Below are 25149 nucleotides of genomic sequence, written 5' to 3' on the forward strand. Positions count from 1 at the left end.
CCCTGAACAATAGAAGTGTGCCTCTTCACCATAGAGAATCACAGGTGCTGGTGGGACTGATGAGGACACTAAACTGTGACTCTGCTCTCCAGAGCTTTCCCACACTTTTCCCATTGAGAGAGCTTCCACCAAACAATACAACTGTGCCTTGTTAAATGCTAATTCATCTCTACACAAGCAGTTCCTATCAATCCCTTGGGGGGTGAAGCTCATTACACAAATATTTATCTTAAGCAACAGATAACAATTCAAGCTGTAATTGTATGTTTACACAACAAAATATCATGTTTTCAACCATGCCCCACATACAAACAGCTTAAAAACATCATTCATTGCATTCATCTTGAAGAAGGGGCAAGTACTGCCTAAACGTGCTTTCAAAATGCAAAAAATGATATCTTGATCTTTTTTTTGAAACATACAGTATGTTTTAGCAGATTTCTAAAATCAAGACCCAAATAGTAAACATTAAATGTGGGATTATCAGAAATATATCCATTGATTTCCCATAGAGACACAGTCCCCCACTCTAACCTCTGACAGTCCAGGGTCGAGGTCCCAGTCTATTGTACTGAAGAGGCCCTGTGAGTGAATTCTCCTCGGATTCCCACATTCTCTCCATTCACTGCTTTCAATGGAGGAACAATAGAAGTGTGTCTTATTACACATCACATTAGCTATTGAGTTTGAGGGCACAGCTGCTCTAAACATTTAAAGCATTAAGATGACAGTACTAGTTTTTGCCCAACCCCTGGAATCACTGATATATTATGACTAAACTAAAATAATTGATCACATTCTGAAACACTGAAAATACATTTATTTAAAACAGGTGCATCAATAAAAAACATATGAGTCATGTCTCCTAAGGAAGTCAGAATGATGATCACTTACATCTCTATAGTTCATTACACCTTTACTACAACAAGATATCATATGACTGTGATGTTTTATATAAAAACAATTACTGTAAAATAATCATGTTTGACTAGAAATGTCTCTTAACTTTGATATTACTCTGTAGATTTGGAATGAAGCACCTAGAGATACAAGTTAATATATTGATTCAATTGAGTGTTTGCATTCCAATGCAGTCAATATCATTTCTGCATAGTCTTGGGTCATCATTTTTTCTTTTTTGAATTAGCCACTTAATCTATGTGTAGTTTCATAAATCAGTAATTTAATAATGTAATGTTGTTGGAGGATTGTCTTGGTCAAGAAAAGAATGAAGCAACAGACAAAAAATATTTCATTTGATGATTTGTGTATTTATTCAGACTGACTCAATGAGTCACACCATTGAATACCTTAATTTAAGGTAAATATTTCAAGAGAAATAAAGTGATTAAACATCACAACAAGAACTTGAACAAATCTCCAAGATATGATACTCTATCAGAGTATAGGATACAAAGTTACTTTCTTTATGAAAGACAAAATAATTGTTCAAAATAATCATGTTTTTCAATTAGACATTTTTTAAATCACATTTGCAATAAAATTATTTTTCAAATATTATGATCGATAATTTCACAAATGAAGTTCGATCTTTAAACAAATCAAATATTGTTAATCACAGAGTGATGATAACAGGTATAATACCCAGTTTGGGTAAATAATCCTCACGGAGGAACATTGATGCTGTAGCTCAATTTGATCAATATCAAATATATAACTGATACATGCTTCACAGAAGATGCTCAATACAATGTCAATATGACTATATCACTACACAAATGTAGTGGTTAAAAATTACTCTTAATTTTTAGACCATAAAAACAGATTATTCAAATACAATCACACACAGATTGATGATATTGCATCCATTTTGGGTTAAAAGTTCTCATAGAGAACCATTCAAGTTATTGTTGATCATGAATATAAACACATGATCAATATAAGCAACATGTTTCACAAAAGATAAAGGTTATGATGATTTCAATGAACACTACAAAAATGTAGTTTTCATCAATCAGATTGTTTTTTTGGAAAAACGTTTTAACTTCAGTTCAACTTAAATGAAATGTCTCAATCACAACAAGACTTTTAAAAACTCCTGCATAAGCAGAAAACAACAAATATATTTTATTAAACTCATTAATGTCCATGAAATTAATCTTAGACCAACATGGTCCATCCATTGTGTTTGTCTGAGTGGAGCTCCAATCTGTAGGTCTCTACCAGGGCCTCCAGGGGGCGATGTTGACTGGACTCTTCTCTTTGCTGATGCTGTGCTGGGCTGGGGAGCTCAGCTGAGGACGGTCAATCTTCCTCTTGTTCTCATCAGAGGATGGCTGCAGGCTCTGGAAGTGGCTCAGCAGTCTTCTCTGGGACTGTGACTTCTGCTCACATTTAGACAGGAAGTGAACAATCTCATGGACACACCTGGAGTAACCCTGATTGACAGGTGCTGAGCAGGAGGAGGAGATCACTGGCTGGTTCTGTTGCTGTTGTCTCAGGAAGCAAACTGTCATCTCTAGGATGTCGGCTTTGTCCAGCTTGGAGTCGGGCTGCTGGTTGAGGATCTCTGGAACCAGGAGAGACTTGAGCTGCTCAATGCTGTTGTTGATACGATCTCTGTGTAACTTCTCCACCACTGGCTTTCTTATCTGCAAGAAGAGATGAGTCATCAAAACCTTGTTCTGTAATATGGCATTACTGAAGCAAATAAACAATCAATCAATACAATTTAATAAATGTCACTGAATTTGAATCTTCAATTTACCTTTTTTGTCAGAGTCAGGTGCTCCTTAGAGTAGATCATAGTTGAAGTGATTGTAGGTACCATGGCTGGATCTCTGTGCTGTAGAGGTCTTTGTAGAGAGAATCTGATCTCTACTGGCTTCATCTCTCCTATATATTGTCCCAAATCTGCATATGAATGTGTGGGTCTTGGGCTTGTTGGAGTTTCTCACAGTCTGTAGCCAATGGGAGAGCTTGGGAGGACAGTGAGGAGTGTGGAGCTGCCACATGCTCAGTGTTCTTATTGCTGGGGGACAATGGTCACATCTTAGGGGAACAGGTGGAGGGGTGGGGGTGATGGAGAGTGACTGACAAAGCGCTGTGTGAATCTGGGAAAGTGGTGACCCCTAGATCTGCTGCCTGATATTGGGATCAATGACACTGACAGAGCACACGCTCATCATCACAATTTACACTTGTGGGACACAGATTCTCTACATGAGAATGTTGTAACACCTAATCCCTTCTGATGGTTGTATTGCAAAATAAAGTGTCAAATTTGACAGTAAAATATTTTAATATAGATTTTTAATATAGATTTCTAGCTATAATCAACAGAGACTTTAAGAACATTGTCACTTTGAAACCTAATATTGTATAATTATAAGTTAATAAGGTAACTGCCAAAATAAAGGAAACACCAACACAAAGTGTTTTAACAGAATGTTGGGCCACCACGAGCCAGAACAGCTTCAATGCACCTTGACATAGATTCTACAAGTGTCTCCAACTCTATTGGAGAGACGCGACACAATTCTTCCACCAGAAATTCCATCATTTGGTGTTTTGTTGATGGTGGTGGAAACGCTGTCTCAATCGCCGCTCCAGAATCTCCCGTAAGTGTTCAATTGGGTTGAGATCTGGTGATTGAAACGCCCATGGCATTTGGTTTACATCGTTTTTATGCTCATCCAACCATTCAGTGACCACTCGTGCCCTGTGGGTTGGGGCATTGCCGTCCTATTTGGCCATAGTCATGGTAGCCAAAACAATGGCCTGCTCAGCATTTCTATACATGACCCTAAGCATGATGGGATGTTAATTGCCTAATTCATTCAGTTAACACACCTGTGTGGAAGCACCTGCTTTCAATATACTTTGCATCCCTCATTTACTCAAGTGTTTCCATTATCTTGGCAGTTACCTGTATGTTGCATTGCGATTCTGCTTTTGTGTCTGTGTATTTGAAGATTTGGCAGACTACTGCCAGAGTAGAGTTCAAACGTAGCAGATGTGTCCTCTGTCTTGAGGCCACTGGTCAGTGTGAGTAGAGAGCTGATCTGAGTTTCCCACACTGAGTCCTGTGTGCTGTGATCAATGCATTACAAAAGCTGCTCAGTGGACCATTAGTGACAGCTATTGGCTCTGTGTTGTACTAAAGACAGAGGCTGACATCACGGGCCATCTGGATTCTGGAGGGAAACTACCACTGGCTCCTTCTGTACTGTTGCATATATTTATTTCATTTTATTCAGATATTAAAATGTTTGACTACATTACTGAATATATTTGTTTATATTTTCTTGTGGACAATTTTATTGTTATTAGTTGTTATATTGATGTAAAGAATGAAGCTGCCAAAGACCTTAAACTGTCACTCCGCTCTCCAGAGCTTTCCCACACTTTGTCCATTGATGGAAATATCTTTAAACAATAGAAGTGTGCCTTGTTAAATGCTAATTCTTCTCTTCATACAACCAATTCCTCAAAGGTGCCTGGTGAGAAACTTGGTAGTTAAATATGACTCCATTTCAGTATGACTCAACTGCAAGTGTGCTAGGCACACGAGTGAAACAACAGCCATGCGACAGCCATGATCAATTATCACCAAATTACTGATGCCTTTTTTAATCAGGAAACCAATTAGTGCAATGTTGTGATTTATCAGAAGTTGAGCATGTTACTGACTTGACCTTTGCCCCGACAACATCTGTTTAATCTGATACACATCTTAAAAGAATAGTTGTATTGCAGTAAGTCAGGATATAATGGATATAATAGTTCTAGCCCTGTAACGTCATTGGTGCTTGAACACATTCCGCTAACAATACAGCAAAAGGTTTTCTGTGGTTTTCTGAGCTGTTCAAGGTGCACAACGTTCTAAGTACAGCATTGTGTGTTCATTCCTGCACTATCTTAGTAAGTTATTCACTTATGTTATGTCAGTTTATTTTTAACACACCGGGCCTGGACTGTACACGTATTCACTTCCTGGTTTCTTACTTTCCATTTGATGCTTTCTTGTGCTTTAAAATGTACCAAATGTTGGCTTGTTGACTGTCCAAGTTCACAAGCTACTGTAGAGGTATGAATGGCCCTTTAGTATAATATACTTTCCCGTTTTTCTGTCACTTCATGTCAGGAGCATAAAACGGAGAGAAGAAATCATTCCTACATGAGATATAACATACAGTATGTACCTAATGCCGTCATCCCTCTGGGGTTTGCCAATGGAGAGATGTGTTTTGAAGACAACATGAAAAGACACGTGAAATATATGCTGAAAATATTTATTTAGTCTTTGAATTAAACACTTTAGGTACATTTAAAAACACTTTAGGCACATTTGTGTATTAGGCACATTTATATGTGTGTGAAGCCATTCATTAGTAGTTGAAAACAAAATAAACAGTACATTTTAAAATAACAATCATAACATTTCCTCTTAGTGTAAAGGCTAGCACGGTTCAAATTCGACATTGACTCACATGCCCTAAGAAAGTGGGATGAACCAATGGTCACATTGTCCATACTTCTACATTGTAACAAGAGTGCCCAGCACTCGCTAACTCAATCTCTGAGGACAAGTGTTTACAATCAGAGTAACCCGCTCTGCTTTCTTCCAGGTATCAGAGATCACCAAACACATCCAAGGTTGACTTTCGAATAGAAAGGATAGAGCAGTACGACTGCTAATAACAATGCATGCAAATGCATTTCTAAATCATTTCGACAGAATTGAAATATACACAAACTAACCTTCACAAAATCACTGTATTTTTAGACAAAACCTATTTTGGACTTATTATTCATTTAACTATGTCTCTCTGTCAGTTGCGATCCAGTGTCGGCCAATCAGTTGCAGTCTATAGCAGCGCCTCAAGCGAATACATTAAGCCAACGCCACAGTAAATGTCAGCAGGGTCCTTGACCTCTGAACTGGAACCTCCACGTCCATGCATCTCTCCACTCATTGTTCAAAGCAGAGTGGTACAATGTCCTCCTCTGGAGTGGGGAAGAGACGCAGTATGTCCCTGGAATATTTGGAATAGCCCGTGGGTGACAGCAAGGCCTTCTTCGGAGTGAAAAAGGACACTGTTTTCTCCAGAATAGGAGAAATGGGAGATGTAGGGATCCCGTTCTGGAGGTGTTCTCCAATGACTATCTTCAGTTTCTCCACACCACTGCTGCACTTCCTCTCCAGCAGAGAGAGTTTACACCTGAAAAACAACACAAGACAATCATGAACACCTCTTCTCGCTCACAGAGTTTGTATTTGTTTATTACTCTTTACGACCTGAAGCATTTCAATGTAATTCGTCATGAGTTTACCTAATGTGCTGATCTTTCACGTTCGTGCTGTTCTGAAGCGCAATGTCCAAGTAGGCGGGCATTTTCAGATGTTTGGCCTTGAGTTTGCAGCTCGTCAATAAAGTGGAGATGTTGTTCTTGGTAGGTCTTGATGGTGGTCTAGAGTTTGTGTTCTGGTAGCTCCTCTGTTCTGCTCTGTTGCGGCTGGTCTTGGGTCAGCTGAAGCTTAGAGAGTCTTCATTAGGGAGCTCTGCATCTCCATGTCGTATTTATGTGCCTCCTTCTGCGCTGTCTCACGCTCTGCAGCCAATCAGAGTGCTCCGATGGTGGGACAATGGTCAGTGGGAATAATAGCTGATTCCTCACAGGACAGGTGGGATGTTTTTTTAAATTATGCCATATGCCAAAGAGGTCGGCCACATTAGTCCCTGGGAACGTGTCTATGCCCATGAGTACACAGACAAATCATGTTCCCATGTCAAGTTGTGATACAAATCAACAAAATGCAAATATGACACGTATGCTCGGATCACAAGTCTTTCTGCTCCTAGCCAACTATCATTGCAGTAGATTACAATAATATATGTGTGTACTATATCTCCGATATGGCCTTTTTACAGTAAGTTGGTCATGTCAAGAATCTAATAGATAACCTAGGCAATCTTATTTGTTGATATTAATTGGGAAATCTTTAGTCGCTGACGGTTGAGATACATAATCAACTTTCCTGGTATCCATAATATGGGGTCAATTTGTAAACTTAATCTTCAGAGTACATAGTACACACACATATAATTTTAAGAGTTTCTTTAGCAAAGATCTTGTCAAAATATTGTGCAATTCCTTAAAGTGTTTCCAAATGGAGTTATATGGGATCCAGATACTTTGGCTGTAGGCAATGGTGGAAAAAGTACCCAATTGTCATACTTGAGCAAAAGTAAAGATACCTTAATAGAAAATGACTCAAGTAAAAGTGAAAGTCATCCAGTAAAATACTACTTGCGTAAAAGTCTAAAAGTATTTGATTTGAAATATATTTAAGTATCAAAAGTAAATGTAATTAAAAATATATACTTATGTATCAAAAGTAAAAGTATAAATCATTTAAAAAATGTACAGATAGTCAGGGGCACACTCCAAAACTCAGACATAATTTACAAAGGAAGCATTTGTGTTTAGTGAGTCCGCCAGATCAGAGGCAGTAGGGATGACCAGGGATGTTCTCCTGATTGATAAGTGCGTGAAATTGACAATTTTCCTGTCCTGTTAAGCATTTAAAATGTAACGAGTAGTTTTGGTGTCAGGGAAAATGTACAGAGTAAAAAGTACATTATTTTCTTTAGGAATGTAGAGAAGTAAAAGTAAAAGTTGTCAAAAATATAAATAGTATATAAGTACAGATAACACCCCAAAACTACTTAAGTAGTACTTGAAAGTATTTTTACTTAAGTATTTACAGCACTGTAGGTACTAGATTGCCTTATAAACCAATCCCCTCCCTTGCTTGCTGTGCAAGGGAACAGCCAGTGGGGCTTTGTGAGAGCAGACACACTTCTATTGTGTGTCAGGGCTCAGCAGACGGCATGCAGAAGTGTGGGAAGCCGTGTGTCCCTTTGGCTCCCAGCTCCAGGAAAAGGAGGGCGTGTGACTGGGGCAAACTCAGCGTTGTGCAGGGAGCCAGCTGTGCTGTGGAGCTCAGAGGAGGGAAGTTTGCTGCCTGGGGCTTCTATGAAACCTGAGCCTGTAGACAGACAGAAAATCATCATCGCCTCAGAGTTGCTGCACTTAGATGGAGTCACATTAGCTCGGAGGTAATCTGCTAGAGACAGATCGGTGTGAAATGACTCCAATCTGATTGATACTATTTCTCAAAAACTGTCAGCAAAAACTTTAAGAAAAATGAAATACAATTTCAGTAGCCAACAAGCATTTTATATAATGTGCTGTATTCCGAAAACATTTTAGAGACTTGTCAGTCTCACACGTGTAAGTTGTAATAATGAGGAGTGTGCTCTGTCAGTGTCATTGATCCCAACAACAGGCTGCAGATCTAGGGGTCACCACTTTCCCAGATTCATACAGCGCTCTGTCAGTCACTCTCCATCACCCCCACCCCTCCACCTGTTCCCCTGAGACGTGACCATTGTCCCCCAGCATTAAGAACACTGAGCATGTGGCAACTCCACACTCCTCACTGTCCTCCCAAGCTCTCCCATTGGCTACAGACTGTGAGAAACTCCAACAAGCCCAAGACCCACACATTCATATGCAGATTTGGGACAATATATAGGAGAGATGAAGACAGTAGAGATCAGATTCTCTCTACACAGACCTCTACAGCACAGATATCCAGCCATGGTACCTACAATCACTTCAACTATGATCTACCCTAAGGAGCACCTGACTCTGACAAACAAGGTAAATTGAAGATTCAAATTCAATTACATTTATTCTATTGTATTGATTGATTGTTAATCTGTTTCAATAATGTCATACACCAGAATAATCTTATTAATGATTCCTCTTCTCTTCTTGCAGCTAAGAAGGCAGTGGTGGAGAAGTTACACAGAGATCGTATCAACAACATCATTGAGCAGCTCAAGTCTCTCCTGGTTCCAGAGATCCTCAACCAGCAGTCGGACTCCAAGCTGGACAAAGCCGACATCCTGGAGATGACAGTTTGCTTCCTGAGACGACAGCAACAGAACCAGCCAGTGAGCTCCTCCTCCTGCTCAGCACCTGTCAATCAGGGTTACTCCAGGTGTGTCCAAGAGATTGTTCACTTCCTTTCTAAAGATGATCAGAAGTCACAGTCCCAGAGAAGACTGCTGCGACACTTCCAGAGCCTGCAGCCATCCTCTGATGAGAACAGGAGGGAGATTGACGGTCCTCAGCTGAGCTCCCCAGCCCAGCACAGCATCAGCAAAGAGAAGAGTCCAGTCAACATCGCCCCCTGGAGGCCCTGGTAGAGACCTACAGATTGGAGCTCCACTCAGACAAACACAATGGATTGACCATGTTGGTCTAAGATTAATTTCATGGACAGTAATGAGTATAATACAATATATTCTTCATCTTCTGCTTATGCAGGAGTTTTTAAGTCTTGCTGTGAGACGTTTAATTAAAGTTTTACTGAACAAGTTAACGTTCTCTGAGAAAATAATCAAATCGATAATTTAAATAACGTTAATGTTTTGTGAAACGTGTTGATTATATTAATCGTGTTTTTATATTCATGATCAACAATAACTTTAATGCTCCTCTATGAGTACTTTTAACCCACAATAGATATTATATTATCAGTCTGTTTGTGATTATCTATGACTGATCTGTTTGAAGTTCAAAATATATAAGACAAAAACCCATTGCCTCTACATTTGTGTAGTGATATAGTCATATTGACATTGTATTGAGCATCTTCTGTGAAGCATGTATCAGTTATATATTTGATATTGATCAACTTGAGCTACAGCATCAATGTTCCTCCGTGAGGATTATTTACCCAAACTGGGTATTATACCTGTTATCATCACTCTGTGATTAACAATATTTGATTTGTTTAAAGATCGAACTTCATTTGTGAAATTATCGATCATGTTATTTGAATAATGTGTTTATTGCAAATGGGAGAAAGAAATGTCTAATTGAAAAACCCTTGTTTATTTGAAACAATTATTTTGTCTTTCATAAAGAAAGTAACTCTGTATCCTATACTCTGATAGAGTATCATATCTTGGAGATTTGTTCAAGTTCTTGTTGTGATGTTTAATCACTTTATTTCTCTTGAAATATTTACCTTAAATTAAGGTATTCAATGATGTGACTCATTGAGTCAGTCTTAATAAACACACAAATCATCAAATGAAATATTTTTGTCTGTTGCTTCATTCTTTTCTTGACCAAGACAATCCTCCAACAACATTACATTATTAAATTACTGATTTATGAAACTCCACATAGATTAAGTGGCTGATTCAAATGCAATAACAATGATGACCCAAGACTATGCAGAATGATATTGACTGCATTGGAATGCAAACACTCAATTGAATCAATATATTAATCTTGATCTCTAGGTGCTTCATTCAAAATCTACAGAGTAATATCAAAGTTAAGAGACATTTCTAGTCAAACATGATTATTTTACAGTAATTGTTTTTATATAAAACATCACAGTCATATGATATCTTGTTGTAGTAAAGGTGTAATGAACTATAGAGATGTAAGTGATCATCATTCTGACTTCCTTAGGAGACATGACTCATATGTTTTTTATTGATGCACCTGTTTTAAATAAATGTATTTTCAGTGTTTCAGAATGTGATCAATTATTTTAGTTTAGTCATAATATATCAGTGATTCCAGGTGTTGGGCAAAAACTAGTACTGTCATCTTAATGCTTTAAATGTTTAGAGCAGCTGTGCCCCTCAAACTCAATAGCTAATGTGATGTGTAATAAGACACACTTCTATTGTTCCTCCATTGAAAGCAGTGAATGGAGAGAATGTGGGAAACCGAGGAGAACTCTTCAGTACAATAGACTGGGACCTCGACCCTGGACTGTCAGAGGTTAGAGTGGGGGACTGGGTCTCTATGGGAAATCAATGGATATATTTCTGATAATCCCACAACATTTTTTGCATTTTGAGTGCACTTTTAGGCAGTACTTACCCCTTCTTCAAAATTAATGCAGTTATTAATTATGTTTTTTATTCTGTTTGTATGTGGGGCATGGTTGAAAACATTATATTTCTTTGTATAAACAGAGAATTGATTATCTGTAACAGTGAATCTTTATCTGTTGCTTAGGATGCATATTTGTGTACTGAGCTTCACAGCCGAAGGGATTGATAGGAACTGCTTGTGTAGAGATGAATTAGCATTTAACAAGGCACAGTTGTATTGTTTGGTGGAAGCTCTCTCAATGGGAAAAGTGTGGGAAAGCTCTGGAGAGCAGAGTCACAGTTTAGTGTCCTCATCAGTCCCACCAGCACCTGTGATTCTCTATGGTGAATAGGCACACTTCAATTGTTCAGGGGATAGAATGGGTGGGAAGGTGTATTTTGGGTTATTTCTTAATCTTTCTTAGGAGGGAAATACGATAATTATTACATTTAAAACACTCTGATTTATTTACTTAAGTTATGATAGGCTTTCTTTGTCATGATGATGGACAGAGTTTTATTCTTTACATTTATGTTGTTGAGTTATTTGTGTGAAAAACAATTAACAACATTCAATTCTAATTAGGCGTGCAAAAGTTAACCCTTCATCGATTTATAATGAAACAAATCACAGACAATCATTTTCAACAGAGTACTCAAAATCACGTGTTTTATACCATTAAAGGATGAATATTTATTCATAAAGGTATGTCCTGTTAGTATAATCTCGCCAGTGCTGATCTTTCCCTCCAGAATCCAGAAGGTCTGTGATGTCAGCCTCTGTCTTTAGTACAACACAGAGTCAATAGCCGTCACTAACGGTCCACTGAGCAGCATTTGTAATGCATTGATCACAGCACACAGGACTCAGTGTGGGAAACTCAGATCAGCTCTCTACTCACACTGACCAGTGGCCTCAAGACAGAGGACACATCTGCTACGTTTGAACTCCAGAATGCTTGACTTTATAACTACTAATACCGATTTAATAAGAGCATCCTTGCTATTGATACTGATGACCCTGAAAATACTGAAAACCAAGGAACACATTATCCTGGTATCTATCCACTCACCTGTTAATGTTGACTAAAATCTTATATATTCCTAAACATTCTGACTGACTGAAAATATAAATATGTATGAATTTAAACAGGAATAAAAAATGTGATACTTTGTCACACATCATCATATTGTTAAATGTAACTACCGGTATGTGCGAAGTAAAACCATATTGTAGAGTCATTCATTAATATCAGAGGTCATATCCACGGTGAAAGAATAAAATGATCTAAATCAGTGATGAAGCGTGTGTAACCGGTGCTGTCCTGCACCGCTGCAGCTCTGCGTGTTGTGCGTGGTTGATTGAGACTATAGACCTGGATGTTGGAGATCAGGTAGTTTTAATCAAGCAGAATTCTCTCTCTGCCTCCTGCATCTGCATCCAAAAGGAAATAAAACATTTGCAGAGCACATATGTTCCGCGTATCGGCGCCTCTTTCTCTCATAGTGCATCAAAATGATTTGAGCACGAGCACGCAGGGCAAAACGTAAGTACACACTCCCCTACTCCCAGGATGCAGGCATGCAAAATAACAAATCAACATGCCATATTAATATATGAACCTGGTGAAATTCACACAGTACTTTAACAACTGTTACGCGTGGATACAGAATACTACATTCAGCAATGTCCTTATAGGTGGAGATTAATAACACTGTTTGTTTAATTAGATCACCTGTGTCAGTCTCACACCTGTAAGGTGTAAATTGTAATGTTGAGCGTGTGCTCTGTTAGTGTCATTGATGCCAACATCAGGCAGCAGATCTAGGGGTCAACACTTTCCCAGATTCACACAGCGCTCTGTCAGTCACTCTCCATCACCCCCACCCCTCCACCTAGTCCCCTGAGACGTGACCATTGTCCCCCAGAAATAAGAACACTGAGCATGTGGCAGCTCCACACTCCTCACTGTTCTCCCAAGCTCTCCCATTGGCTACAGACTGTGAGAAACTCCAACAAGCCCAAGACCCACACATTCATATTCAGATCTGGGACAATATATAGGAGAGATGAAGCCAGTAGAGATCAGATTCTCTCTACACAGACCTCTACAGCACAGAGATCCAGCCATGGCACCTACAATCACTTCAGCTATGATCTACTCTAAGGAGCACCTGACTCTGACAAACAAGGTAAATTGAAGATTCAAATTCAATGACATTTATTCAATTGTATTGATTGATTTCTTTTTTGTTTCAATAATGTCACACACCAGACTTTAGGTCATTAATCACTCCTTTTCTCTTCTTGCAGCTAAGAAAGCCGTTGGAGAAGTTATACAGAGCTCGTATCAACAACAGCATTTAGCAATTCAGGTCTTTTCTGGTTCCAGAGATCCTCAATCAGCAGTCCGACTCCAAGCTGGAGAATTTCAACATCCTGGAGATTAGAGTTTGCTTCCTGAGATGACAGCAACAGGACCAGCCAATCAGGAGGATTTCCTCCTCCTGCTCAGCACCTGTCAATCAGGGTTACTCCAAGTGTGTCCAAGAGATTGTTCACTTCCTGTCTAAAGATGAGGTGAAGACACAGTCCCAGAGAAGCCTGCTGAGCCACTTCCAGAGCCTGCAGCCATCCTCTGATAAGAACAGGAGGGAGAGTGACCTGCCTCATCCTCCCAGCCCAGCATCTGCAAATATTAGAGTCCCGTCAACATCGCCCTCTGGAGGCCTTGTTTGAGACCTACAGACTGGAGCTCCACTCCACTCCTTCAGACAACCACAATGGACAATTGTCATCTATTTTTAATGTGGGGATAATAAGAATTCCCATTTTGCTGTTGCAGGATGTTTAAAAAGTCTTGCTGTGATTGAGAATTTTACTTCAGTTGTGCTGAAGTCGAAGCATTTTCCTGAGAAAATGATCTGATCTACAAAAGCTACATTTTTGTAGTGTTAAAATTAAATCATAATAATTTATGTTTCATGAAAAATATGTTGATTATGTTGATCATGTGTTCATTCATGGTCAACATCAGCTGCAATGGTTCTCTTAGAGGACTTCCAACCCAAATGGGTGTTACATCGTCAATATATTTTTGATTTCTTTGATTGATCTGTTTTGAAGTTCAAACTCTATAAGATACAAACGTATTGCCTCTACATTTGTGTAGTGATAGAGTCATATTGACATTGTATTGAGCATCTTCTGTGAAGCATGTATCAGTTCTATATTTGACATTGATGAACATGAGCTACGGCGCCAACGTCCCTCCATGAGGATTACTTAACAAAATCACTATGTGACGAGCAGTATTTGATCTGTTTTAAGATCAGTCTTTACATGTGAAAATGTTGCTTACATTACCTGAACAACTGGAGAACACATATTTCTCATTCTAAAACCCTTGTTTATTCTTCGAGCCTGTTAGACTTTACATACACTCGTATCCAGAGCAATTTACAGTAGTGACTACATATATTTTCATACGGTGCCCCCATGGGGATTGAACCCATTATCCTTGAGTTTCAAGCACCATGCTCTACCATGAAAGCTAAGCCAAACTAGTGGAGTACCAGTATCTCTTGGAAATGTATCAAAGTTGCAGCTGTTCTCTACAAAGTGATTAATCGAGTCAATTTGAATAAATTGAAAATATATCAAATGAATTATTTTGCCTTTCCCTATCATTGCTTTGCTAACATTTCGGCTCAACATGTCAAATACTTAAAATGTTACATTTTGGTCTAAGATGAATGTATTAAAGCAGTAATTAAGACGGTGTGAAGATATATTCTTCATCAGAATGTGCAGGAGATTTGTGATGTTATTTAAAGTACTATCTCATAATGTGTAGGCCTACCTGAAATATAACTACACTGTACCATCACAATTACCACGTATGTTGTGGTAACATAATATGTGATGTTAGTGAAAGTGAATGCCACTTGAGACATTGTTTTTAAACATTCAAAGGAAGCCGTGTTAGTACATCTCCATTTACACTGGTGTGGGCACAAAAAAAACCATTTTATTCTCAAGAACTAGTGCCATTTAAAGAACAAATTGTTTCGTAAATGATCTTGAGCAATGAGATAAAACCAAACATGGCTGCTACTTGTTGTTGGACGTGGGCAGAAAACAATCATTTTGTGAGTTAAAAGTAACCAAAATTATTAGCACAAGGCACGATGTTGAAACAATATGTACCAGGCCTATACATGCACATTTGGAAGTCGGAGTTTCCTGTAAATAAGATACAAGAAAGGAAGAAAAGAAAATCGAGAGCAATAAGCTTAATTTGATGATTTACTCAAATGTACATCAGGATTCAATGAATGATCTTAATTTAAGGTAAACATTTCAAGACGAATGAAGTGATTAAACATCACGACAAAAACATATTACTGCCCTGTCGGAGCTAGAAGCACAAGCATTTCACTACACCCACAATAACATCTGCTAAACACGTGTATGTGACCAATAAAATGTGATTTGATTTGATATCACTGCACAAATGTAATGGTAAAAAAAACCGTCTCAAAAATGTTGTCGGTTAGATTCATTATATAATACCTATTTTAGGTTAAAAGTCCTCAAGGAGGATCGTTAAAACGTATTGTTGATTATGAATAAACACATGATCAACATAATCAACACGTTTCCCAAGATTACGACTTTAATTATAGCGCTACAAAAATGTCGTTTTCATAGATCAAATTATTTTCTTGGAAACGTATCTTCTCCATCTTTTGTTTTTGCAGGAGGTTTTCAAAGTCTTGCTGTGACTGAGACTATTCATTTCAGTTGTGCTGAAGATATCTTCCTGTTCTCATTGCTGTCCTTGACATTTATGACCAACATGGCCCGTTGTGTTTGTCTGAGTGGGGCTCCTGTCTGTAGGTCTCTACCAGGGCCTCTAGAGGGCGCTATTGGCTGGACTCCTCTCTATGCTGATGCTCTGCTGGGCTGTTTCCATAGTTCTGAAAAAAGGCTTTATGAAGTGAGATGGATATTTTGGTCATAAGCTTTCTGGGATAATGAGTAATCATCAAAGCAACCAAAACTGGCTTGTGGATTGTGGATATTTCCAGGAAGGAAATATTTCTTGCCATCGATTAAAGGTTATGAAATGTCTAATTATCATTTTTTAATTGCAATGCTAAAAATCACCAGTGAACTGCAGTCTTACAACATCTGTCCGTAATTTCTGAGCCAACCTCCAAATCAAGTCCATCTCTAGTGTCTGGAGAACAATTTGTAAAACAATTAAACCATTAAGTGTAGGTACTCTTAATCACACACGATTGCTTTAGCCTAATAGATAATAGAATACATTATTTGTAAATATTGATATTGACTCTCTTGCTACCTCACTAATGTGTCCACCAGGTACATCAGCACATTTAAGGGCTGATGGTCTTGGTGACAATGGTAATAATACGTCTGTCAGGGGTGCAACTTTGGTTTTAGAAGTGGGGAGGGCATAATTATATACACTACCGTTCAAAAGTTTGGGGTCACTTAGAAATGTCCTTGTTTTTGACAGAAAAGCACATTTTTTGTCCATTAAAATAACATCAAATGGATCAGAAATACAGTGTAGACGTTGTTCATGTTGTAAATGACTATTGTAGCTGGAAACGGCTGATTTGTAATGGAATACATTGGCGTACAGAGGCCCATTATCAGCAACGATTACTCCTCTGTTCCAATGGCATGTTGTGTTAGCTAATCCAAGTTACAACGCTGTGTACTACTCCCGTCACAGAACAGTGCAAACTGGCTTTAACCAGAACAGAAAGAGGAGTGGGAGGGCCCGGTGCACAACTGAGCAAGAGGACAAGTACATTAGAGTGTCTAGTTTGAGAAACAGATGCCTCGCAAGTACTCAACTGGCAGATTCATTAAATAGTACCCGCAAAACACCAGTCTCAAGGTCAACAGTGAAGAGGCGACTCCGGGATGCTGGCCTTCTAGGCAGAGTTCCTCTGTCCAGTGTCTGTGTTCTTTTACCCATCTTAATCTTTTATTTTTATTGGCCAGTCTGAGATATGGCTTTTTCTTTGCAACTCTGCCGAGGAAGGCCAGCATCCCAAAAAATGCTTTCATTGCAGTGTCTCACAATGACAGATTTATATTTAAGTAAATAGTAACAAATGCAAATTGAGCCAGGGGAAACCAAGGGCACTGCTCTCATAGGAAACAGGATGCTTTCAAACGGTTTGGCAGTCCTGTAATGGTGCAGATGGCCTCAAATACCCGTGGTCAGACTGGCCGTGCCAGATCACAAACCGATCTGGCACAACCAGGCTACGTCCTCACATAGACGTTCCCTCATCTCTCTCAGAGTGCAAACTGGGCACTGGGCAGTGCATCAGCGACAGGACAGGAGGAGTGCAGTGAATATCAAGTAGAAAGAACTGGGCTGATAGTGATTACTGACCAGAGCCCCAGAGTGACAGAGAGCTAGAAGAGGCTCCCCGCTTATTCTCACTCTTAGACTCTGTCACAATGTGCCACTATGTTTGCTCCCAGTTCACACAATACAATCCCACCAGTGTCATTACAGCCTCACTGCTGGAGACATAGTCCACTGATGGAAAGAGTAGGCCTAAACTAGTGCTCCATCCAAACTCCACTGGGTCCACAGGGAACTTCCTGAATGGAGTTGCCAAGTGTCTGGGGGTAAAACGGTGGTTTCAAAGACACATTGGAGAAATAGGGACATTGTGTAATTCCCCCCCCGCCTGATATTTTCATACTTTGTGTCTGGCGATTGTCAGCTGAAGGATACATAAGAATATAATGTTCTCTAAATGATGTTAACGTTATTCATTTGTATCAAGATCTTTGCAAGAGAGATTTTGCTAATCTAACAAGTGCAGCAGTAAGTCCATACAGACCTGAGTTGCTGAGACAGGCACCTTAGATCAATTCTTCAGTGTGTGGCATTAAAAAGGAGAGATGTGCCTGAGAGAAGGCATGTCTGTCTGCGCACCCTTCTCCATGCAGATGGCCGAGGGACCCACCGCCGGGAACAGATCCACGGCCCATGCTACATCCACTACAGTCAAGGGTGACACTCACTCAGACATTCTGTTTCCCTGCACTTGCAGATATGAACAGGCCCAAGAGGTTTACTGACTGTGCGACTTGACTAGGAGGAACTGCCGTCACTGGTTCTTCCTGCCCTGGTCACGAAGTCAAGAAATAATCCCCCTGTCTCCCAGGATATCCAGGCCCCAGGGTGTGGAGTTGAAGAGGAGGACCTGGTCTGTAGTTCTCCCTCTCTGGACTATCTGGGAGGAGGGGCATCATCAGTTGGACCACTGTGGTGAGAGCATGAAGTGCAACTGTCACATAGTCCTGAAACAAAGCCAGTGACTTAATTGCACACATTCCTATGAAGCAATGTTGGATGTCTGAGACAGTTCTCAGGGAACAACACATATGAATGTACACAATATGCTGGAATCTGTAGAACTCTCGCCCAACCCTGGCAGACCACCCCTTTGATACCAGTGTGGAAAAGAAGCCACCTATCCCAAGCATCATCTCCACCCTTGTGGATACCGTTCAGAAAATAGCTGCTATGATTAAAATGATGGGATTCTACAAATCGTCAGTAATAATTCATGGTTAAACTGATATCGTTCCCAATTACTGCAGTGAGTAGTGCAAATTATTGATCCTCCATGGCTGGAGAGGAATGCATAGGCCTCAGTGTTTTGGATATTTAAAAAAATGTTAATCCATATATATATATATATATATATATATATATTTTTTTTTTTTTCCTTATCTCTGTATCTGAAAACATCAAAGCTCTTTAAATTCTGTTTCAATAAAAGGGGACTGCGAGTTCTGTAGCCCCAATGCCCTTAACGTCATGAGTTTCATGTTCAATAGCACAGCTATTAGGGGCTATTTGAGACATTGTCCCGAACCTGCTGTCCCTCCCTCCCTCCCCTGTTCTTAATGACCACATACTCTTATAATCTCCATCCAGCACAGACAGAAGAGGACTGGCCACCCCTCAGAGCCTGGAACCTCTAGGTTCCTTCCTAGGTTCCAGCCTTTCTAGGGAGTTTTTCCAAGCCACTGTGCTTCTACATCTGCATTGCTTGCTCTCTGGCGTTTTGGGTTCGGTTTTTTGTTTAAGCACTTTGTGATAACTGCTGATGTAAAAAGGGCTTTATGAATAAATGCTTCTACACCTGCATTGCTTGCTGTTTGGGGTTTTAGGCTGGGTTTCTGTACAGCACTTTGAGATAGCAGCTGATGTACGAAGGGCTATATAAATATATTTGATTTGATTTGATTTGATTTGATTGATTGATTGATTGATTGTAGGAATATCATTGTCTTCTTCTGGGAATGGCATCCATTAAGTAATTCTCTCTAGGTTTCACAATGAAGAGGGGACCCTTCCCACACAGTGGAAAAAGGTTGTTATGAAAATGGTGTCTTATTACCTGAATGAAGAGGTAAACCATACAAGACTTATGTGTAAACAAGGTGCATGACAGAGTGAGAGGGTGTTCCCCTGCACTATTTGTAATTGGTTACAACTAAGGTATCTGCCACATGTACCTCTGCAAGGAAGGTATGACTCGCTAGTACAAATAACTTCAAACATAGCTCACCCTTACACTATACAATGCAGGTTTATTGAACGTTAACAAAAGTGAGATACGATGGTGGTCGCCTACAAGGATTCTAATCAAATCGCTATGACCAAATCCTTTTGATGTTCTTTTAGATGCTAAGAACGAACACCAACAACGCTGCAGTAGGTATTCCATTTACAGACCACATGTGACAGCAGACTTAGAAGGCGAAGGAGGAGAAAGAGGGCATATTAAGAACCCAAGCAGTCTAGGCGTTGTTGTTGTCGTTGTTGTGGGTCAGATGTGAGTCACTGTCTCCCTCCTACTGGGGCTCACTTCCTGTGCAGCTGTGAGGAGGCCGTGAGGCCACCACTGGTTCTGCCACGTGACAACAGAACAGCATCCAGGGCCGGACGGACACACATGCCTGGTGGAGCTTGACAGGGCGTGTCCCCTCTGATGCTGCTCCCCTAGTCTCTTCCTACATTCGTCTCTCTCTCTCTGTTGAACGGGTAGCAATTAGCCTAGGTACAAGGTTACTACTCCACTGCTGGGCACCTTGGGGCTGACATGCTCTGACTGATGGAGAGCTGTCTGTTCTGTTGGCTTAGTCATACGCCTAGGGGTGGATCTTGGAATTGTAATGTTGACCGAGCGAAGCTTGTAAACTACTGTACATTTCCCTTTCCTCTTTGTCAGTTGTCATGGGTGGGGCCTTAGTGTTGTCATGACGTTGGCCTCTTTGAGTATAGCAACCCCATCCCCCTCTCTCTGCCTCAACCCTTTCCTCCTTCAACTAGGCTGCTGTGGTCAGAGGTCGTAAATTCCTGAGAAGACCTCATGGACACACAGTTATAGAGAGTCGTTTTTCATGGAGGCAAAGGAAATCCTTCCACCTCACAGAACTTGAGGTACGAACAAATTTCATGTTCCGGAGAAAGTGTAAAAGATCGGTGAAGAATCGAGCTACAAACTGGTCCATTTGTCACATCTTGCGAAGCTCATGGGAGACGGTGTGGCCACATTACCATAACGCTGTTTATACAGTATAATAGCCCCAGATATAAGGTTTACATCTAATTGTTGTATAAGATGAATGAGTGAGTATGATACTGTTTACTCAATTTTACAATGTGATTTTGGACTGTTTAAAGAAGGAAAACTCAAAAAGGGAATTGGATTTGAACTAAATCAGAGGACCGCCCCTGGGCCCAGTTAGGGTCAGACATCCTGGGACCGCCCTTTTCTGCCATTCTGAATAAAACCCAACTTTGAGAAATGATCACTAGACCATGTTTGTTTTTCTCCATTAGGAGGGGGACAAAGGTTGCAGACCATTGCAGAATCTTTTAACCATACCACGTGGTTAAACTCTTAGACTATCGATACCGACAGAATGAGAACAAGTCTTTGATATTAATTACTATTCTGCAGGTAGGAACTCGGTATCATTGAACGTGAAGAACGACAACCGCCGAAACATCCATTCTATAATGAATGTCACTTTGAACTATCCCCTCTAACCAAGACAGAGAGAGAGAGGGAGAAAGATGGACAATTCTACGAAAGACACAACCTTTTCACCAGCGATCACGATGACACACTGAGCGTAAGTATATATATTGATTGCAATTGTTCCCGAATGAGTGACCGTTCATGTGTAAAGGATTAGCATTTTAATTGTTATAATTATCACTCTGTAGTGACTTCTTGGTCGACCCCCCATTTCCCCTTTGTCTAACAAGCCTCCATGCCGGTTCAGCCAACTAGGGCACATTTTCCTATCATTTCATGTAACCACAATTACTATGTTTGTTGTTTGTTTATGCATTTCTGTGAATTACTTAGTTTGTAATAAATAAATGATTTAAGACAATTGATGTATGGATGACTCATAGTGAAGACTCGGTTCGTGCAGATAACCAACAATTTACGACGTTTGGAATGAGACTAACGTGAGGTAAAATAAATCATTAATCAGAAAACTACTATTGATCAGATATGAAAATATCTGAAAGGTTATATTGGAAAATTATAACTTTGTAATCTAAATACTTTCCTTGGTGCCCCGACTTCCTAGTTAATTACAGTTACATGACTATTCAGTTTAATCGCATAATACTAATTACAGGAATCTTTAATTAAAAACTAAGTCTTCAATTTAATGATAGTAAAGACAGGACAGTGTTTCCTTCCTAGGTCACATATACAGGAAACACTCCCGGCTGTAGTCATTGAGGATATCAAGATGCCATGGAACAAATTAAGAAATGGAAATACTCCTGCCCAGGCCTACAGATATGAGTGGGAGAGGAGAGCACAGGGATCAGACAGTAAAGAGACAGGATACTGGAGGTCTCCTTTAAGTATCTTCAAAACACTATAAATCATTTGGCAAAACTTCCCTTATCGTTTAACACCAAGGCTTTGACACAGTGGAAGGAATATGGTTCTGGGTATGATTGGCCTTACATCAGCAGATGAAATGTTCTAACCACAATTTGGTTTCAGCAGCTCCGTGGCCTGCAGTGCACCCACCTGCCTGCCAATCAGTTCTTTGCTCAGAGCAACATGCAGGCAGCCTTCAGGGTGTCATATCTCACTGTGGGTTTGACTGTAGCTCCATCCTCTCTGCTCCATCCTGGGGTCTAGGGGATGGAGGGCTGGGTGCTGGAGGCTGAGGCATGGGCTGTGCTTTGGTCCTGCTGAGACCTTGCAGCACCAGGAAGAGGGAGAGTTGTGATTCTTGACTTATAGTGCTGCTCAGAGGATTGGTGTAATGGTGTTCACAGGTGAGGTTAGGATTATTAGTGTTACTGGAGATGCCTGCTCCATTAAGACGGGTGATTGCCAGTGGTTTACTGTTCTTGCAATGCCTTGTATTGATATGTAGCCAATGACTGAGTGGCATTGGTCAGGGGTGTCATGCACCCATTATTTTAGAAGGGGCACAAAGTATTTGATGATGGAGGGGGTGGTCCAGAGGGGCCCCCTCTGGAATTCTGAGAATTTCTCATTTTTCAAACACCTGAAACAGCTTTTTATTGCAATCTAGAGGCATAATCATTACGTCTAATTCTATGTAAAAAAATATATATATATGTCTAGGTTATCTAAGCATACCTCTTCACCTGTTCAATTGATTATTTAAGAAGTGTTATGCATTAGGAGTTTAGTACAACTGCAGCACTGGTATATAGTATCATCACCTACGAATTAAAGCAATTTAATTATTTTCTAAAGTCTAGCAACCTTGCCAGAATGCCAGCTAAGCTAGTTAGACAAGCTACTCTACCTTGATTGATGCCTGAAATGGCTTGGTAACTAGTTATGAGGTTGGGAGATTGGGAACCTCTCTAGCTGGCTAGCTAAAGCCAACTTCATACAATTGCTAGGTGGCTAGTATTACAGAGAAACAACAACAAAAAATGTGTTTAATTTTTTCATAAAGAAGGAATCAATCGGCTCCATAACTTCAAATTAATTTACAAACATATCTCCTGTGAGTCCTGCCCATCACCAGCAGCTAAAATCAAATCAAATGCTGTGTGGGGACATTACAAGAGATAGGTTCCCAAAACACCAAATCTGTCCAGTTGTGCTGATTACAGTGGAGGCTGCTGAGGGGAGGACGGCTCATAATAATGTCTGGAACGGAGCTAATGGAATGGCATCAAACACATGGAAACAATGTGTTTGATGTATTTGATACCATTCCACTAATTCCGCTCCAGCTATGACCACGAGCCTGTCCTCCCCAATTAAGTTGCCAACCAACCCCCTGTGGTGCTGAATTCATGCAATGTTTCTATCAGGGTCAGGGTGTATAAAACATTTCCCTTAATTAAGTTGCAAGAATGAACACACACATGTTCATGTAATCTTGATTCTCAAAATAGGTTCTCAAAATACTATATTTAGGTTTTACCCAGCATTCCCTCAAATGTTCTTCGAATGTTAGTCCCTATGTTTATAGAATAAGATAATTTGAACAGTCCATGGAGGTTTTTTTATCATCTGTTAGTGCTGTTTTAACTGTTGAGGAATGTTGTTGTAAGACAGTTCATGTCGATGCAAGCAGGGATCATCCCTGGTACCTAAGGAGTTTATCCCCTGGATTTATTCCACTGCACCACAGGGATGTGACTCAGATGAATACAACGCTGTTCATATGTTTAGTCTGACTTCCAGGTTGCGGTCTATGTCTTTGCAGAGATAGGATAACTAAATCTTGAGAAAGATGTATCCTTTATTTACGTCCTATTCAGATTGTACAGGGCAGTCACGCATTTTTTGGGAAGCTTTGTCCCGCAAACCAAACAATCATGTTCTGCATTTTTAGCAACAAATTCAAACACCACCCTTAATTTTAAAAAAGGTAGATTTGTAATTTATTTCAGTCGGACATTCACACCTGTCTCTTGCAGCCACGTTGAGTTTATGAAAAGATCAGTTGCGATTTTAGCATGTAAATCTTGGTGGGGCAACAAAAAAAGATAAGAAAAGTGGGACGCACGCCAGCAAAGCCACAATACAGCAGAACATTAAACCATACATTAATTGCACTATAACGGTGACAAACGTTGCCCACAAACTGACGTGGGCCTACATAAAGCTGTCCCAACAGCAGTCCCAACATCTTACCACTGCTACACCTAGCTATCAGCGGAGCTTTGTCTTGCAGCGAAACAGTTCAATTCAGCCTCATTTACTGCCTTTTAAAAACTTAGCTGATATGGCTGACTTGCTTAAGAAGGATTCGTCGACTTGATTCACCATGATGATGACTGCTAGCTAAGATTTTGAAAGCAAGGGGCTCGAATTTTCGAGGTCCACCCAAAGACTTGGCGGTGACGTAGTGTCCCCATGAGTGACACTGAGCCAATCACGAGGCATCGCTCCGTATTTTCTGCTGGCTTACCCCACCACCACAGAAAGCACTGAGCTAGGCTGAAACACCTGCATTTTGGAGCTGCCTTACTCAAGAAAACAAAAAAGAGACCATGTTTGTATGCGGCTTTATTAACTCAATGATATATTTATTTTTTGACATTGTTTGCAAACTGATATGTGACACGAATTAATGCAAAAATAACATGCTACAAATGTGGGGCTGATACACATATTAATGTCACGTATTAATGTCAAAATAACATGCTAACATGCTAAAAATGTGGGGCTCCGCCCCACCTGCCTATAATGATGGGTCGCCCCTGGAAAAGATGGAAAATATACAGTATATGATAAGGATGTGGTAGCCTAAGCCAACTGGTGATGATAAACACTTCTCCAATCATTGTTGAGATCTGATATTATGAGCAGCGCAAGACTAGGCTTAGGCCAATGTCATAGACCTGTCGCCAACCAATCATTTTTCTCAAATCCTTTCGGACTATATTAAGTACCACAGTATGAGCCATAAAACCCAGAAATGGTTCCAATTGTTTTTTCATCATTCAGTTTTCCATCTGGGACTTCAGAAAGTGAATTGAGGTGAATATATTGATAAAACTTACCTTGTCCGAGAGAGAATTACATGGCTATCAAAATGTCACCCAAAGGTAAGCCTACACCCACCAACTGCACAATTCATAAA

At 40.0% G+C, this 25149-nt stretch overlaps 2 protein-coding genes and 1 pseudogene across 2 annotated transcripts; 2 read left to right on the top strand and 1 right to left on the bottom strand.

Moving 5' to 3' along the window:
* Positions 1–1253: 1253 nt before the first annotated feature.
* LOC112255458 (transcription factor HES-5-like) lies at positions 1254–2808 on the bottom strand. The gene is made up of 2 exons (XM_042325027.1): positions 2729–2808; positions 1254–2612 (listed from the first exon to the last, which is right to left on the bottom strand). Exons 1-2 carry the CDS (start codon positions 2789–2791, stop codon positions 2181–2183), a joined length of 495 nt encoding a protein of 164 aa, XP_042180961.1. The 5' UTR covers positions 2792–2808; the 3' UTR covers positions 1254–2180.
* Positions 2809–8609: 5801 nt separating this feature from the next.
* LOC121846842 (transcription factor HES-5-like) lies at positions 8610–9977 on the top strand. Its single transcript, XM_042325028.1, has 2 exons — positions 8610–8694; positions 8820–9977. Exons 1-2 carry the CDS (start codon positions 8632–8634, stop codon positions 9243–9245), a joined length of 489 nt encoding a protein of 162 aa, XP_042180962.1. The 5' UTR covers positions 8610–8631; the 3' UTR covers positions 9246–9977.
* A 3093-nt stretch (positions 9978–13070) lies between these two features.
* On the top strand, positions 13071–13709 carry LOC112255459 (annotated as a pseudogene).
* Positions 13710–25149: the final 11440 nt, after the last annotated feature.

This window comes from Oncorhynchus tshawytscha, linkage group LG07, assembly GCF_018296145.1.
Source record: "Oncorhynchus tshawytscha isolate Ot180627B linkage group LG07, Otsh_v2.0, whole genome shotgun sequence".
NCBI classification, from domain to species: Eukaryota; Metazoa; Chordata; class Actinopteri; order Salmoniformes; family Salmonidae; genus Oncorhynchus; species Oncorhynchus tshawytscha.

Excerpts from the sequence above, each read along its gene's own strand:
- LOC112255458 (XM_042325027.1), bottom strand. The coding sequence starts at position 2,791 with ATGGTACCTACAATCACTTCAACTATGATCTACTCTAAGGAGCACCTG. Across the intron at positions 2,613-2,728 it reads ACCTGACTCTGACAAAAAAG|ATAAGAAAGCCAGTGGTGGA; the intron begins GTAAATTGAAGA and ends CTCTTCTTGCAG.
- LOC121846842 (XM_042325028.1), top strand. The coding sequence starts at position 8,632 with ATGGTACCTACAATCACTTCAACTATGATCTACCCTAAGGAGCACCTG. Across the intron at positions 8,695-8,819 it reads ACCTGACTCTGACAAACAAG|AAGGCAGTGGTGGAGAAGTT; the intron begins GTAAATTGAAGA and ends CTTGCAGCTAAG.